The sequence below is a fragment of the Pomacea canaliculata genome, linkage group LG6 (genome assembly GCF_003073045.1).
Source record: "Pomacea canaliculata isolate SZHN2017 linkage group LG6, ASM307304v1, whole genome shotgun sequence".
Classification (NCBI taxonomy): domain Eukaryota; kingdom Metazoa; phylum Mollusca; class Gastropoda; order Architaenioglossa; family Ampullariidae; genus Pomacea; species Pomacea canaliculata.
Genome location: NC_037595.1, coordinates 15,630,290 through 15,647,522, shown reverse-complemented (window position 1 = coordinate 15,647,522; position 17,233 = coordinate 15,630,290). Strand labels below are relative to the sequence as shown.

The following is a 17,233-nucleotide window of genomic DNA, read 5'->3' as shown; positions in this document are numbered from 1 at the left end:
TAAAAGTAAAGATTATTTACATGAAATGAATTTAGAAATTTCTTTCTGGCATCGTTTAAAACCCCGTCTCACACAGTGGTCCCTAGAAAGAGCATATTCTCTAAGAAAGTTAAACATCAATGACAATGATCAATGATAAGCAAGATGACCAGCCACCAATGCATGTACAGATATGAAATTTATTACTATGCAAACTCTTCCCAACTATCCTCACAAAGATGTACATATATAATAAACTGTAACCAACACGTCAGTCCCTGATCGCTATGTTGGGGTGGCTATAGTCGTACAAAAACAAAACAAAACAAAAAAAAAGCCAAAAAAATGGAAATTGTCGCACAATTGTAAATGTTATTTAGTCTCACTCGGCGGCTAACATGCCGTCTCTCCACTCTCACTTCCCATTCAAAAAGCCTCTCTCAACTCTCAAGCCACCCTACTTATTCTCTCCCCAGCAAACGTTCCGGCAGAACCATCCACCCACTTTTCCCATGGTCTTGTCACGACCTTTTCCACCGCCCGTACCGCCACTGAACACCCCGACCCCGCCTTGTCTGGTCATGGTCTCCCCAAAAGCAACTTTGTAACTTCTGGTGTAAAAATAGATCCAGTCGCCAGTAGTGGACAGTTCAAGGCCAACTATTGCGCACGCAGCCGGCATGAGAAAGGAACAGTCCTGGGAACTGTTCGCCCCTAAGAAAGACATAAATTAGTACACTACTAGAGTGATATCAAACACCTTACCTGTCTGTAAAAAATCGCTACAGCAGTTAAACAGCTCAACAAGATGTTCACTTGCTTTGGTGAATGCTCTCAGTTCATATTCACGAAGACTAAGCAATTTCTCTGTGTGTGCTTGATCTCTTTTTACAGCTGTAACGCAACTGAAAAACTCTTCCTTATGAGCTTTCAAAAATTGGAGGGTTCCAATTTGGATGGTTCCATCGAGCAGAAGACCAAGAGTTTTAGCAATACACTCATGAGCCTGATGAATGTACTTGACAGCACTGGGGCCAAGCGTGTCCAATTTGGTTTGATTATCTGAACAAATGGGTTGAAATAAAAAGTAACAGCTTCATCATAACTCACATCTGTTAAACAATTTTAAAATATGCATAAATACATACCAGCAGCAATTTTGTTGTTAAATTTGCAATGCAATCCACATCAATACATCATTTTAGACTTAATAGATTTACTTGCACCATCTTGCTAAAGCAAATGTAATCCTGCTGTGCTGCAAAACTATGGCTTTAATGATTCATGGCTCAAATTTACATTATTTGTTTAAACATTAGTCTTAGGTCTTTAGAACTGTGGTACAATCCCAGTGCAGTCATACAACCGGATGACCAACCCACTGCGTATCGCTTTGCATCATGCAATTAGGCATATGAGAATGCTATGGTTTTTACGTAAACAAACATGGACACTATGTGGTGCTAGTGTCGCCACTCAGCTAGGTTGCTAGGGTCCTGACTGATCGGTATTTGGGAGGAGTTAGCCTTACTAAGGGGATGAACTACCACCCAAGCGATACAACGACCATTCAGAGACAAGCTGGCTGAACAGACCTATTGTTCTAACGGTGGCAGAGATGGACAGAAGCGTCGTGCACTGTTAGCTGATGCTGTTATATTTTCTCTTTCAATATCAATACTCAACTCTGGTTGAATGTTTGTACATATATTTATTTAAACATATTAGTTTCACTGTCTGCTCTACAGCTCAACTCGTCCTTGATCTTCGAATTGTTGCTTAACATGTAAGAACAAACAATGACTCTAGCAGTTAACTCTCATTAACAGCTTCATTCTATTTAACGGTCATCTGTTCTGTGCAGTGCATCCCACAGTGAGGAACATGACAGGAGTCACTGTTTGTGCTGCTGTTATTTTTGCTACCATGCAATTTATGACAAGTTGTTGTCCTGCAGGGGAGGCCTATCCGAATGAAAAACAGAATCAGATTTTATCTGAATGTAACTTGCCGCATCTTGCCACGCCTTATCACATCTCATCGCAACTTATCGCTTGATCGCTGCAACTCCGCCATCACCACTGTCGTTCCACCTCTTCCTTTGGATTTTTCAACTACTGTCACCTCCTCCAGTGCTCAATACGACAAGTGAAATGTGGATTACTCCACTAAGGGACAGATTCATCTCTTCGACCAGTCATCCGTCTAACAACGTTACGGTCGTAGCCACAGACGCATTGTCGACTTGTGAATCTTAGTTATTATCAACGTCTACATCGTTTGACAAGACAGCAGGAGTGCAGTTGCCAGATAGGTAACTGTGACGCGCCAGTGCCCTTGATCTGAATTCCTCACCACGGGACACTGCTGTGGAACTTTCATTTTCAACACTTGTATTAGTTCTCGTTTCATTTTATGTGTTAACCGTCGGTCGGCTCTTTTTTGTTTTGAAAAAGGTAGAGGAATGCAGCACGGTGTGGTCACATGCAGATGTACACTCACGCTTGCAAACATTTATAAGTGCTCTCCTCATTCGAAACGTTACAATGATTACAAGGACTAGATTATGATATACTCAGTCCTATCAAATGCTTAATCATAAAAACCAGAATTAGTTTACAGTCTGAACTATCAAACTATCTTGGAAACCTAGTTATCTCATCTACTTTCTCAGGAATCCTTGCAGCTGCACATATAAAAAACTTTATCATATAAACACAAAATTCATTTACATATTTCAATACCATTTGATAAATTAGCAGTAAAGATTAAGTACATTTTTTTGTAACCAACTTTTTGTTTTCCATATTAAAAAAAGGAGATACCAAATTTCTGAAGGTAGTTTTTCATAGGCTGCCAAGTTGTTATAAAATTCAACACTTCATCCTCTGAATGGACCTTTTCCTGCCATGTCCTTTCCAAAAATGTAGACATAAGGCTTATTAGACGACCATCTTGAGCTTCCAAATGTCGTGACTCATTCTGAAATCAGATATAAAAATCAAACTTAAGAAATTACATTTGGAATGCCAAAAAGCCCGTTGTTTAAAAGTTTTTGTTTGTTGGTGCCTACCATCATGTTAATTGAGACTGTATCACAAAGATTTGGTAAGAAATAACAAAAAAAAAAAAAAAAAAAAGAAATGAACGATATTAAAGGGAATGTAGTGTCTTAAAAATATGTTGTGGCCCGCCTAAAAGTAGGTACTGGCACATAAAATTAATTTTTTTGTTAAATGTGTCATATTTTATGTTAACATGAAAGCACAAGAAAATACAAGAAAAACAAAATCAAAACTGAGTCTCTATCTTTAATAGTTAGGAAGATATTGCTGTTTGTGATTTGCGTCACAGCTATTTATTTTAGACCATGTTTGAAGTTCTCATATGCTGCATCGTGAAATCTTAGAAATCCCCAAGAACTTTGTATGAGAAGTTACCAACAAGGACGTTCTACTCAAACTAAAAAACTAACTTGCAAAAAAGACACCCTGGACAAAACACATCCCAAGATGGAAAAAAAACAGTTTTGCACTTAGTCATTTTGCTTGAAGACACCATATTTCAAGTCATCCATTTCAAAAACTAATTTACTAAATACACCTAAAACATATTTTTTTACAAAGTAACCATTATATGCTGTTGTTCCAATTTTTTCTACAAACTTTCAAGATGAAAAATACAGCTTCAAATATTACAAAATTATCAATCTTTCAGGGGGAAAAATGAAAAGTTTTAGGAGCAATGAACTTAAAACAGCTATAATTTCTAATCTACTGGACAGAGTGGATTCAAATTTGAAACACTGGTAGAAAACACATGTATCTGTTTCCTCTATGTTAATTACTGGTACATGTAGTGGAGGGATGGAGGTAGTAGTTAAAAATGAAGAGTAAGTATTTAATATTTGCTCAGGACACTCAAGTTTTTTTTTTTTAGTCAACCCAAATTTTTACTTGATGGTGACGACAGAAATAGCACACACAAGCACAATTCCAAGTAAAAATAATTCCGTACTCCAGAACTTTGTGTGGGTAATACAGTCAACCCCTCCCCCTTTTGATTAAAGGTCCCTCCCCTTTTGTGGGTGCTACTTTTTGTTTCAAAAACTACAAAAATTTTGGAAAAATGTACCAACAAATTTCCTACAGCTCAGGTCTCACATTGGGACATTAAAAACTTTATGCAGTGTTGATATAGTCGCACTCAAATCACAATTGCAAATGGCCTTGTTTCAGCCACCCTCTGCTGAACATCTTGACCATGCTGTGCGTAGAGTTGTTGATGACCAGGCCCCAGTGTCTCGACGTCTGATGTGCCAGTCCACAGGTGCACCTTGGTATTCACAGGTCCCTGATGATCTGTGACCTGAAGCGCCTTCGCCAGTGAGCTGAGGGTGTTTGGCAGAAGACTGGACTCACCATTCATAAAGAGATTTATATGGATAATGTATGTAAAAAATGCTAATTTGAAAGAAATATTTAGTATATTAATACGCATCTAAACTAATGTATACCTTAAATGCATCTCCTAGTGCATCCATAGCAAGAGTGTGCAAGAGTCCAACAAAGGAGGGCACCACATGATCCTGCATCTTCAAAAACACCTCCAACTTGTGTTCATAATTCATCTGAAAAAAAACCCAGAAAATCCAGAAATAATGAAACACAAAAAGCAGAAGCAAAACATACATGTAAACTACTAGTTGTGGTACCCTAAGTTTCATTTTAGTTAAGCTTATCCTATTCGGTGATTGAAATGCCAGATGTCAGTGCAGTAAACAGTAATGAGACATCTGTACTCTTGCACTTGCTGTATTCTTCCATAACCTGTTGACAGAACTCACTGTGTTTCTGCTTTGTTGCAATCACTTAATCATTTGTCTCTCACAGTTCCTCACCCCCAGTTCTAATACTATTCATGGAATGATCTAGAGACAACCAGTTCCAATTTATATGCACAAACAAGTAACAAAACTGTGACAGAAACAGACTGACATTCTGCTCAAGTTATAAGATGCTGTAAAAATGCCTTGTGCTCAGGAGACTGAAAGACCACATTAAAATGCAGCAGGTGTGAGTAAGGAAGTTTTGAGGAAAGGGAGGGGAGATAAACTTTGTGGTAATGTGCCAAAACGATGTTCCATCTTCTGACAGATTGTCAGTGCACAGCATACTCCTGGTGACAAGATCATGGGATAAGGCTATCATGCTGGCCATTTGTTGTGAAGGGGAAATAAGGCTTTTAGATTTGCCAGACATATCTCTCTTATTCACACCACCTACCCCCTATATTTTGGTCTTTCTCAAAGGACGGCTTCACAAATTATGATATTTTCAAAATTTGCTGTGCATAGTAAAGATAGTATGACTTTGGATGGAAGTTTTTCCTTTTATTTAAAATAAGCATTAAACATTAGAGACAAATACCAGAAATGTTCCAAAAATGTGTTCCCATTAACAACTATACCAACAAAGGGAGCTAAATTTTCATTATTCTTATCAAAATAATCAACTACCTCTTTCCACCACACAGGAAAGGGTAGCATGTAGCATGTTCTAGCCCAGAGTGCCCCTGTGGTGCATCAAACTTACAATCACATGACACCAGTGACTGTAGCTGTCAGGAAATTACTGGGAATGGCCAGGGGCCAAAAATGAAAACTATTTTCTTGTTGCAACGAAGGAGAGCTGTATAAATTAGCTGAACTACAAAGGATGGTCAAAAAGACTGGAAGGAAGAGCTTGGAGAGCAGAAAGCGAATCTGAAAGAAGCAGTGAACGTGCTGTAATGCTAGCAAGATGGCATGAAGTTATGTTAAAAAAACCGAGCAGCTATCAGCAAATAAATCTGAAAAGGCCTGTTGCGGCTGGCAGGACATAATTGCTGCCACAGCTACAGGACCACCGTCTGAAACTTTGGAGCCACCTTTAAAGATAGAATAGAATCAAGGAACGTCATAGGGAAGTTCCAGAAAGTGTTGAAGAAAGATGAGGTCACTGATGTCACCTTTTTTTTAAAAAAAAACAACTGCATGATCAAGATTCAAGACGAATCTCCGGAACAGGAAGAGTCTAAGGAGGAGCTGACAGAAAAAAGGAGAGGCTCTACCAGTTGAATATCTACTCTGGAAGTCTGCATGTGAGGTGCAACACGGAGTGATGATGATTTTATTACGAATGGCATAAGGTCATTATGCTGTGGTCCAAATACAGTGCTGTAACCAGGGTTGCCGGAATGAGCTTTCAAGCATAGGATAGCACGAGTTTCTAAGGGCGAGGAGAAAGTGGAGGCTCACCAGCTTCTGCATGCAAAATTTGTACAGGAGTGGTGCGGAAGGCACCAAAACAGATGTGGAGCCCATGATGGTAACTAGGATCAAGAATTTTGAGGTAGGACTCTCGAGCACAGCCAAAGATGATGGAATCATAGTCTAGCTTGGAGCGGACCAGGGCACAATGCAAGTAAAGAAGGACTGTGCAGACCACACCCAGCTGACATGACCAGTTCAATCAGTCGTCCCTTGACTGGTACCTGTCATTGGAGGGAGCAGATGGATAGACGTGGCAGATAAAGGTGCCTTGATGGAGAGTTCTCGACAAGGTGTCGTGCTGGGTCACATGGCCAAAGAGGACCAGCTTACGTCACGACTGTTGAAATTAGATGTCCCTGATGTCCTACAAGCGTGACAATTTTGTTTATTTACAAAGTCGTTGGTCTTAAGTTCTCTGTATGAGATCCGAAGAAACATCCTCAGGTAGTTGTTCTTGATGCCCGGATTCGTCTTTCCATCTCGGCAAGCAGAATCCACGTGTCACATCCTTAGAGCAGGATGGGTACTATCAGGGATTTGTGCAGTTTGTATTTGGTAGTGAACCTTATCTTATGGATATGCCAGATCCTATCTAGTGTAGCCTTTTCCGCTGTTGCTGTCGCGATCCTGATGCAGATATCGAATCGGTGGTTTCGACCTCTTCCCGTAGGAATGATAGGTCTGCAGGTTCACTGACTCTAGTCTGGTTGTTTTGGAGCATGTTGGCATTGATCTTCAGCTGGAAGCTGTACAGGTCCTTGCAGTATTCAGTCAGTTGAGTACATCATTGGTGTCTGTGAGAAGGTGGCCGTTGCTGTCTTCAATGACTGAGGTCTTGTGCTGATCTGTCTTAACGATGGTCTTCAGTAGGAGGTAGGCCTTTTTACTGTCACCTCTTGCCATTCCATCCTCTATATCCCAGCATTGGCTCTCGATTCAGTTCTCCCTTTCATCTCTCTCATTTCTTCTTTTTGTATTTGGTAGCTGCTTTCGCTTTATTTATCTTTTCTCTCTTCAATGCCCTCCTTTAGTCACAGTGATCTAGGATGTCATTCGTGACCCATGGCTGTCTCTTATTCCTGCCTCGCCCAAGAACCTCCTGGGCTGTTAACATTAGCACCTTTGATGTTTCCAGCGAGGGTGTCTGCATCACATTCCACCAGCTTCAGCGCTGCAAATTTTCCTCCAACTGTGGCCTTAAAGACATCTGTAACGTTTCAGTCTTGCAGCTTCTCGAAATCAAAAGGAAATTCGGGGACTTTTGAGAGTTCTTCGCTTTCAGCTTCAGCAAAAGTCGTGGTCGCTACCTACGTCAGCATATGGGTACGTCCTTGTCTTGGCCTTGTTGATGCTGAATTTCAACTGTCCTGGCAGCAGGATATAGTCCATTTGATTATGGACCAATCCATCTGGTGAGTACCACATGGCCGTCATTGATTTCTTGCCGGGATGTAAGGTGTTGGCTAAGGTGAGTCTCTGACTCTGCATAAAATCTACGTGTCTGATGCCCCTGCCCCAAGACCAATTTGCCCACCATTCCGCCCATTGCTGTTAGGCGTCTGAGCCGACCTTGGCGTTCCAGTTACTGAGTACAACGAGAATGTCCTTTTCCAGACCTTCCTTCACAACCTTGTCTAGTTTTTGGTAAAGCTCTTCCAGCTTGTTGTCTTCATGCACGGAAATTAGAGTCTAATCTGACAATGGTGACATTGTGAGAGTTAGCTGAGACATTTATGGAGATCAGCCTGCCATAGGGGTGTATAGCTGATGACGGCTCTGGCCATCTTCTTGTCTGGAGTCCTCTCCACTGTAACACAGTCTGTGACTGTTGTTCATTGTTCCACATGCCAATGGAAGTTCCCTCTCTCAGCTTGATTTCTGCTTTGGTTTCTGATTTGGCTCCAGTATCACACTTATAGCTGACCCCGTGCTGGAGCCTGCCGATATGGAACGTGGTCATTGTTGATCCGGGCCTCGACCGCTCCGGCATGTCTCTTTTGCGGCCTATATTCATGGTCATAACAATGAGTATTATATACTTGGTAGCGTTTAACTCTTCTCCAAGTGAACGACAGCCGGTGGTTGGTCTGGTCATGAACATGTAGGCGCTGGGCCCTTTCAGCGTGGAAAGTTTTCGCCCACTGATGCCGTGTTAGCATCAAGAGTTTCTTGTAAGGGTTTACTCCCTTAGCTTTCATCTTTCCCAAGATTTCCCTCGAGGCAGTGCGGCCATATTTCCTTGGCTAGGATTGTAGAGCAAAAAATGATGGTCTCCAAGCAAGCGTAAGTGTCCATTTTAAGACGTCTGTGTCGGTTTCTTCCCTTGCTGGCAGATGGAAAATTGTGGTAGCAGTTTATGAAAATGAATGCATACTGACTTAGTGAAAGAAAATTTGAAGCTGTTTTCTGTCACCCACTTTTGCACACTGTTTATGCACAGCTGAAGACCGCATTCGAGACATGGTAGAGATCAGTCTCGGATGAAGAAAGCAAAGTCATCTACAAACAAGGCTGCCTAACATGGATAGACAGACTTTAAACTTCAATCTATTTTGTTGAAAAGAGTAGGTGAGAGTATGATGCGCTGAGGAACGCCCATTTCCTGTTCCTCAGAATGAGACAGGATAGAACCAACATTGGCTTGAAAAAGACAATGAGGCAGAAAATTCTTGATGGAGAGTGGCATACGACTCCGGAAGCCGAGGGTGTGAAGGTCTAACAGAATACCTTGCTTCCAGGTAATGTCGTACGCCCTCCAAATTGAAGAAAACCCCTAAAACAGGGTCTATGCAGACAAATGAATCCCGTACAAGCGTTTCTAAACAGATCAGATGGTCCAGGGTGCTGTGATATTGTCTGAAGCCACATTGCAGGTCGGAGAGGAGACCGCGATACTCAAGATGTCAGGTGAGGCGGACATTAACCATGCGTTCAAAAGCTTTGAATCGACAACTAGTGTGAGCAACAAGTGAGGCCAGCAAAACAGCCACAGCTAAACTATCATTTAATAGAGCTTTTGATAGTCTGAAAGAGTTTTCTAAAGATATTAGAGAAAACAGAGGTCATTATTGTCACTTTCTTGAAAAATTGTAAACTAAAGGTCAGTGCGGGTATGAAATAAAAAAATTTTTAACTATAAACGAAAAAAATATATATCTAACACAAAAGAGCAAAACAGTCTCCATGATACCTTTCCTAGAACCAAGAAGAGGAACAGATCAATGCCAGACCAGCTACGTTGAATATTGATGCCGTTAATAGTGATGGTGTGGTTATACTAGACAGTTTGAATAAACTCATGCTAAGTATGCTCATGCTAACACAATTTTAAAACATTACCTTTTCAAGTTCCTCCTGGAAGTTCTTTGAGATGTCTTCTTTTACTCTTTGCTGCAGCGTTTTGCATAAGATTTTGTCTGCTGCACCAATCAGCATTGCCCACCTCTGGGTAATAAAAACAATTTTAAAATAAGTTCTGTTTATGATTCAAGATACATTGAAAAGCAATACTTTTGATAAATATTGTTTTCCGTAACCTTAAATTCAGGGCTTCTGCTAAGGCTAAATTCTTTGGGGTCCCAGGGACCCCTTATTCAGATTTTTAAGGGGGTCCCTGTTCTTCGCCCAAATTTGAAGGGGACCCCATTGACGAAAATTGAAGGGGTCCTCCGAACTTTTAATGCGTACTGTACGCAATTTTTTGCGTAAGCAGAAGCCCTGAACTTAAATGAAAAAGTTTACATAATACAGATATAATGCTTAAACTATGTATAATAATAAATAAATAGCACAGTTGTATAGTGCCTTTTTTCCAGCATCAGCCAGACTCAAGACACTTTACATATATGAATGCAAACACATCATATTAATTTATACATATAATAATGAAATAATATAATATTAATCAATATATCATATTAATAAAAGAAGTAGAAAAATGTTATTGCTAGGTGCCATGGAACAGGCATTCCCCCTTTCTGTAGTGATTCTACATGACAGTTGGGATCCATCAGGCCCTGCAGGAAGAGGGGATGCAACTTGCACAAGCGAGGGAACAGATGAATTAGAATATGGAAGACAGCAGAGCCTGATATAAAGCTTTCTGACATGTCACTGCGATGTAGGCAGTGGCTAGGTTCTGTTGTAAAACGGTCTGGTGTATGAACTTGAAAACCTCAGGACAGATTCACGCTAAACTTCTGTGCAACGTCTTGACAGCAACAGCTGCAGCGCCTGCATTCTGGCCTTCGAGTATGAAGACCAGATTGACACCAGCCGCAGCCTTCTAGCAAAGGTTAATGCACAGCAAGATAGTCACACTTCATCACAATGGAAAAAACAAGACTTCCAGGAGATACAATAACAATATCAACAACCAAAGGTAGAACCATGCTAACAATATTCCAGAAATAATGTTTCTGGGTCTACACTGCGCTATATAGATGTGACACTGACACAGATTTAAAATAATTAAACTATTTAATTATCTATTTTAAAACTAAGAAACCTTAACCCTAACCCTCCTAGCCCCTACCCCTAACCCTAACTCTAGAGAGGTAAAAATTTTAGATTTCAACAATGATTGTAAATAAGCTATATACATGAGTTAACAGTTGACACTTAAATTTCCAGTGCAAAATAATTCTGAGAGCTGTAAATGTGAAAATTACTCTTTGATATGAATCAGACACATATTATATGTAACAATGAATATCTCTAAATATTAATCAAAATACCTGTAAATGCAAGCGTAGATTTTCTTGATGTGTGCACAGGCTCTGACATCTATGCATCCATTGGCAGACATCTTTGACAACAGTTGAAATATCACTATTAAATTCAGTAGTGGGGTCATCTCCTTGTGACTTCTCAACCAATACAGAAACTTGGTTAAGAATTAAAAACACTGCAAGAGTGGTGTCAAGCAATAGTTCTTCTTTAAACTTGTGATGTTTTTCTTGGAAAAAAACAGTATGATGTAACATGCAAAGTAGTTCTGCCAGACCCTTTGCATTTCCTGGCCCATGCACGGACTCTTGACTGAAACAAAATCAAGTAAAATAATTAAATGTTTGGTTTATGGAGTTTAAAGCTGTACCAACAACTAAGCCTACATCACCAAGAGAGAAGGTAAAAACAAAGGTAAAGGTCACCACCTAACCTTTTCAGGTCGTTGGTAGGTGAGGTGTTAGAGATCTCAATTTTCTCGGGGCCAACTTTACGTGAGGCTGGTCCCTATCTCCTCCTCCACGCTGCATCCGGCCCGCCTCCTGTCTCTGACCGGCCCGCCCGCTGGCCCGCCCGCCAGTATATATATACACTATATATACAGTATTGGGTAAAACTGAGTTAACTATATTAGTCCGGCCCTCTAAAACCATCCCAATCTCTCATGCGGTCACTTGGGAAAATTAATTGCCCACCCCTGCTCTAAGGAGTCAGCTACCCGTTCCCGCCAGCTGGGTCGATTGGGATAAGTTTGCTGCACTAATTGGACGTTGAACCAGTGCACTCTCAGTTCAGACGCCAGCGCTATAACCACTCAGCTATCCATTCCCCTAAACAGAAGGTAATATTAACTTACACGGTTTAAAACAGAAAACCCGTATTGATATCTTAATAACTGCCTACGTCAGGAATAACATTAATATAAAAGAGTAGGTAACGTGAAAATGGGTGTTGTGGCCTTAAGTAGCCGCCAGTAAACCAGAAACCGAAACCAACACAGGATGTAAAAAGCTCCAATCTGATGATACTGCCACAGCCTCTCTAAAAATAAAAAAAATATAGCTGCCAATGAAACGGATTTAAATAGGAAAAACAAAGAGCAAAAAATTGCAGACGGATACTCTAGAGCAGGGGTGGGCAATTAATTTTCCCAAGGGGCCGCATGAGAAACTGGGATGGTTCTAGAGGGCCGGACTAATATAGTTAACTCAGTTTTACCCAATACTGTATACATAGTATATATACTGGCGGGCGGGCCAGCGGGCGGGCCAGCGGGCGGGCCGGTCAGAGACAGGAGGCGGGCCGGATTCGGCCCGCGGGCCGGCGTTTGCCCAGGTCTCTAGACTAGAGACCAGAACAACTTAAACAGGCATATCTGTAAAAATTCCTGGAAAACAAGGATAAATTGGTGGGTTTTCACCTCGTAAAAAGTGAGACTGCGTGGCATAACTGTGTCCTAACCGTAGTCTAATGAGAGCTACCCCTTTCCATCAGAACCATTGTCTCTCTCAATGAGGGTGGGGAACAGCTGGACACCCAAATGAAGTTAACGATGTCTAGGAGGAGGAAAAGAGAGACCTGTGGAAGACGGGTTATCAGATGATAAAGAATGTTATCTAGGGAGTGTCTTTGCACTTTTGAAGGGCCTGCTGCAGTTCGTTAAGGGAGAATAGTAGATTCTGTTGTTGAGAGTTATCAAAAGAAAAGTCGCAGCAAGAGGATTCCTGAGTAGAAAAGGCGCTGAAATTCAGAAGAATAGTGGGAACAGGAAGAATTCTGAGCAAGTGTGGATGCCAGGGAATTACCCGCATCCCGTAGCTCTCTGAAGACAGTCTCCAACGTGCAGGTGGCCTATTGAGCCAGCCTGAAACCTTCCCTTCATCTTTCTAATGGTCTGCCACATCGCATGGAGAGTGGTACAGAATGATGATGATGACGCAAACCTCTGCCAAGCAAGTTTTGTATTCTATTTAAAAATATATCATCCCATCAGGGACCTCAACCTCCAAGATTCCATCGTCCACCGACACGGGTCGCCTTGCACGGCAAAACCAGGGGGCCTAAAGAAGGCCACGGATAAAAGAGATACAACAAATAAAAAGCAATGATGGATTAGGAAGACAATATCATGAGGCCTAACCACTTCGGTATAGTATGTCGTAATATCGTATCATGGACAATGACATAAAATAATACAGAATAATTAAACAATACCACTTTGAACGTTACGACGTTTAAAGCAATAGTACAGGTATCTAGCAAGACAGTTAAGGTGTGAAGCATCATTAAACAAAAGATTAATTGTAAAATATGATGGTTGGGTTCTATATTGAATTGGCAAAAATGTAAGTCTCAGGTCCTCTAAAAGATGGCAATGGAAAAGATGTATTTCATCGTCTTGCGCTGTCTGACAGTGGGGGCATTTGAGGTCTGGTTCTGTAGTAGTGACGTATCTGTACCTATGAGTTTTCAGGTCAGAAATTCCCATACGGAATCTAATTAGGGAATCTCTCAGAATCTTATTTTTAACAATATGCAGATAAGGTTCTATCTGTAAACTTGGTTTTAAAGTTGCATAAACGGTAAACCTAGAACTGTCTGCAACATGTTGATGCCAGTCTTGTTTGTAACAGTCGATAAGACGTTGCTTAAAAATACGAAGGAAGAGTCTCACATTCTGTACACCCTGATTCATCCACACATATCCAAAACCATACGAGTGTAGAGTCATACACACTTCTGATACCCAGCATGGTACACGGACTTTTCGCCGACGGACGTTTCGCCGCCGGACGTTTCGGAGCCGGACGTTTTGCCGATCGGACGTTTCGCCACCGGACGTTTCGGAGTCGGACGTTTTGCCGACCGGACGTTTCGCCACCGGACGTTTCGGCGCGGGACACTTCATTTCGGCATTTCACGCGGGACCTTTAGCCGAAGTCAAGTGTGTGACGCCCCTTAGCTCACACATTTCTCTCGCCATTGTATCAATGTATCAGTGAACTCTCTCTCACTATCCCTCCTCATGTGAACCGTTAGCTCACACATTTCTCTCGCCATTGTATCAATGTTTTTTCTCAAAGCTGTTGCTCATAATCTGTGACAATCAAAGTGAACTGTCTGTGAAGTCTGTGTGTAAAATTTGTTTGAAATAAAGAATTATTGTGTAATCTAGTAGTTACTTTCATTCTTTGAGAAGTAAGTAAGCTCTCTCTCTCTCTGACATAATGCGCCGAAACGTCCGGCGGCGAAACGCCGGTCGGCAAAACGTCCGACTCCGAAACGTCCAGCGGCGAAACGTCCAGTCGACAAAACGTCCGGCTCCGAAACGTCCGGCGGTGAAACGTCCGTCGGCAAAACGTCCGCACACGACCCAGCATACCTTCCCTCTATTATGCAGTTGCAACAACATATTATATGCTTTCCGTGGTACCCTGTTGGAGTTCAGTCTTGTCAAACGTAACCAGTATCGCAAACACGAAACTTTGGCGTGGATCGATAAGGGAAATCTACCAGTATCACCATAGACCATGTCGTTTGGAGTTTTGGGGCTAACATTTAACAACTTTTTCAGTGCAAAGGTATGTACTCGCTCCACGGGAAGATGAGTTTTTAGGCCCCAGATTTCAGATCCGTACAAAAGCAATGGTCTTATTCGGCTGTCAAATAGCTTAAACAGAAGGTTCCATATTATTTTTTCGATAACCTCGGGACTTTTGTCAGGTTCTACTTTACCGTGCAGGCCAGAGTATAAAGTGCATACTAAAGGTAGATGTTGTGACTCCAAGCGTTCATCAAAAAATTAATTTCCTTGGCAAATACATAACATTGCTAGAAAGAATGAAATAGTCTATGACACTGCAGCCAGACTGGGAAATGTATGTAAGGTGACCGTTTTCGTCGCCGTTGCAGTTTCCGTTCAAAATTGACAAGTCAAAAACGGATCAAAATTCTAACAGCAGTTTACTGTAATCGTTTAAAGTCTGGTCCTGGGATTGTCTGGTACTGGTGGGGCATGTACTTCCCTGTGTCAGTGAGTCTGCTGCAAGGTCAGTATATACAGGATTTTCGTTGGAAGTTCTCGCATTTAAGTCCCCGCATATAATAACTGCAACTTCCCCAAATTTTTCCAAAATATCCAGTAAACAATGCTCCAGAATGGATATACCATTATTAAAATCAGATACCTCATAGAAAGGGGAGTCAACTGGAGGTAAATATGTGCAAATGAGGTACATCTCTGTGTCCGTGCCAAATAACAGCTTTGAAATTTCTATGACTATAATGTTTTCATAATTTATATCAATATTCCTAATGAATCTGCTAAAACATTTCTTCACTAAAAGCATTACCCCCCCCTGATCCTCTACCCTGAATTGACAGTTTTTTTGCGGGAAGCAAGAAACATTCGTGAGTAGAAAACTGGTCGCATGTAAAGTTTTCAGTTGTCCAAGTTTCGACTAAACAGACAAAATCAAAGCTAGATATATAAGAAATAAAATCACGGTCTGATAACTTAGACAATACACCGTCAATATTCCACGACATAATGGTGACTGACGGGTTATCATGCGAAGAGCAATTTGTGCTGACCAGCGTGTGCGCACTACTAACATTTTCTGGGCCACGGCCGAGTCCTCATTTTGTGAAGGTTGATTTTGATTTTCTAGAGTTCTGTCTGTTTGAGACTGCAGTTTTATTTCTGGCACTACAGCTAGGGACCGGTTTCCGGGAAACTGCTTTAGTCCAGCTGACGGGTAGTTGTTGTTGTGTAGCGTCAGCTGTCGTAGCACGACGTGATCTTGTCTCGTAGTGAGGTTGACCGGCGTTCATGGCGCCTGGAACTGAACAGTTCACGCTGGTTGGCTGTTGGGTCGGGTGTGTTTCTCTGACGTCGTTCGCTCGATCAGCGTTTTGCACGTGGTGTTTGTGCGTAGCAGGTGGTGAACTTAGCCCACTTACACTGTTTTGGCGCCCGCCGATTGCCTGTTGAATGGTGCAGCTAACATGAGACATGTTGCAATCGTCATGACCAGTAGGTAGTTCTTCAATGAGTCCAAAAGAGTTAAATTGCTGTAAGGTCGGCGATTCAGCAGACAACGCATCACTATCGTTATCGTTGTCATCGCCTGTAGAGACAGTAGCAGGGTGACCGGGGTCTATCGTGGTGTAGTGGGCGTCGTCTTTGATGACACTGCTGTTGTCGTAGGCATCACGGGTTTGGGGACGTAGGTGTCTCGGTACTGTATGAAGTTTACCGTTTTTATAGAATGTAAAAGTCCCTTCCTCGCGAGCATTTAGGATATTGTTCGTCTGTTGTCTCGTCAGATCACTGGCGACTCTGATGCCGGCCGCCCGAAGTTTGTCTCTAGTCGTCTTGTTGCTCAGGATTCGCATTTTGTCATTCCACCGATGAAATTGTACAATTAAGGGCCTTGGGCGGGTCTCACCAGGCTTTCTGTTTCCGAGGCGATGAGCCCGCTCAATGTCCTCCGTACACCATGACTTTTCCACACACAATTCGTTTAAAAGGCATATCACTTTAGAGCTACACTCAGCATAATTTTCGCCAGCCGTTTCTTTAATGCCAAACATTTTGAGGTTCTTTCGTCGAGACACAGCTTCGAGCTTGTCCATCTCCATTGTAATCTCACCCAGTTTCTCTCTTAACAATTTATTTTCCTCGGTTAACACGTCAATGTGTCTCTTATTTTCACATATCTTTACATTGACCGAGTCAATGCTGTGTTGGAGCCCGCTGATGTTTTGCACCAAGGACTGGTAGAAGGTTTGTATTTGCTGTGAGATTTGGTGAGTGATGATGTCTCCAATACCACGAAGTTGGCTGTCTACAGAACAGACAAAGCGGACTGTGACTGTTCAAGCGGGACAGAAAGTAGAGAGAAGGCGAGACTAGATGATATACTTTGAATAGTGGGTTGTTCTGACTCAGGGCCGGCACAGGTAGGGTTTTCGCTGTCACTTGTGGCAAGCTGTACAGGACAAGTGTGTCCGTTAACGAAACGTCAGGTACCGTGCAGTCACTTGTCATCTGATCGGCTGCATTTGGAACATGAATTATTTCCTCGAGGGGTCCGGGGTTCAGTTCAACATTTCCAGAACACATCAGCAGACTAGATATGATGATAGCAAGCAGCACACATTGTGCTCTCTTAGTGCTCACCTTGCTTTGTTTGACTGCGGCAGCCGTCG

General features: G+C 41.9%; 1 protein-coding gene across 2 annotated transcripts in view; it reads right to left on the bottom strand.

Annotated features, from left to right (window-relative positions):
• LOC112565614 (E3 ubiquitin-protein ligase rnf213-alpha-like) overlaps positions 1-17,233 on the bottom strand; it is a 201,901-nt gene that overhangs the window by 151,603 nt on the left and 33,065 nt on the right. For both annotated transcript variants that reach the window (XM_025241165.1, XM_025241164.1), the window contains exons 12-16: positions 11,029-11,332; positions 9,632-9,736; positions 4,496-4,609; positions 2,805-2,961; positions 745-1,041 (exon numbers count right to left, since the gene is read on the bottom strand). In XM_025241165.1, coding sequence (XP_025096950.1) covers positions 745-1,041; positions 2,805-2,961; positions 4,496-4,609; positions 9,632-9,736; positions 11,029-11,332 — 977 coding nt within the window. The remainder of the gene's footprint in view (positions 1-744; positions 1,042-2,804; positions 2,962-4,495; positions 4,610-9,631; positions 9,737-11,028; positions 11,333-17,233) is intronic.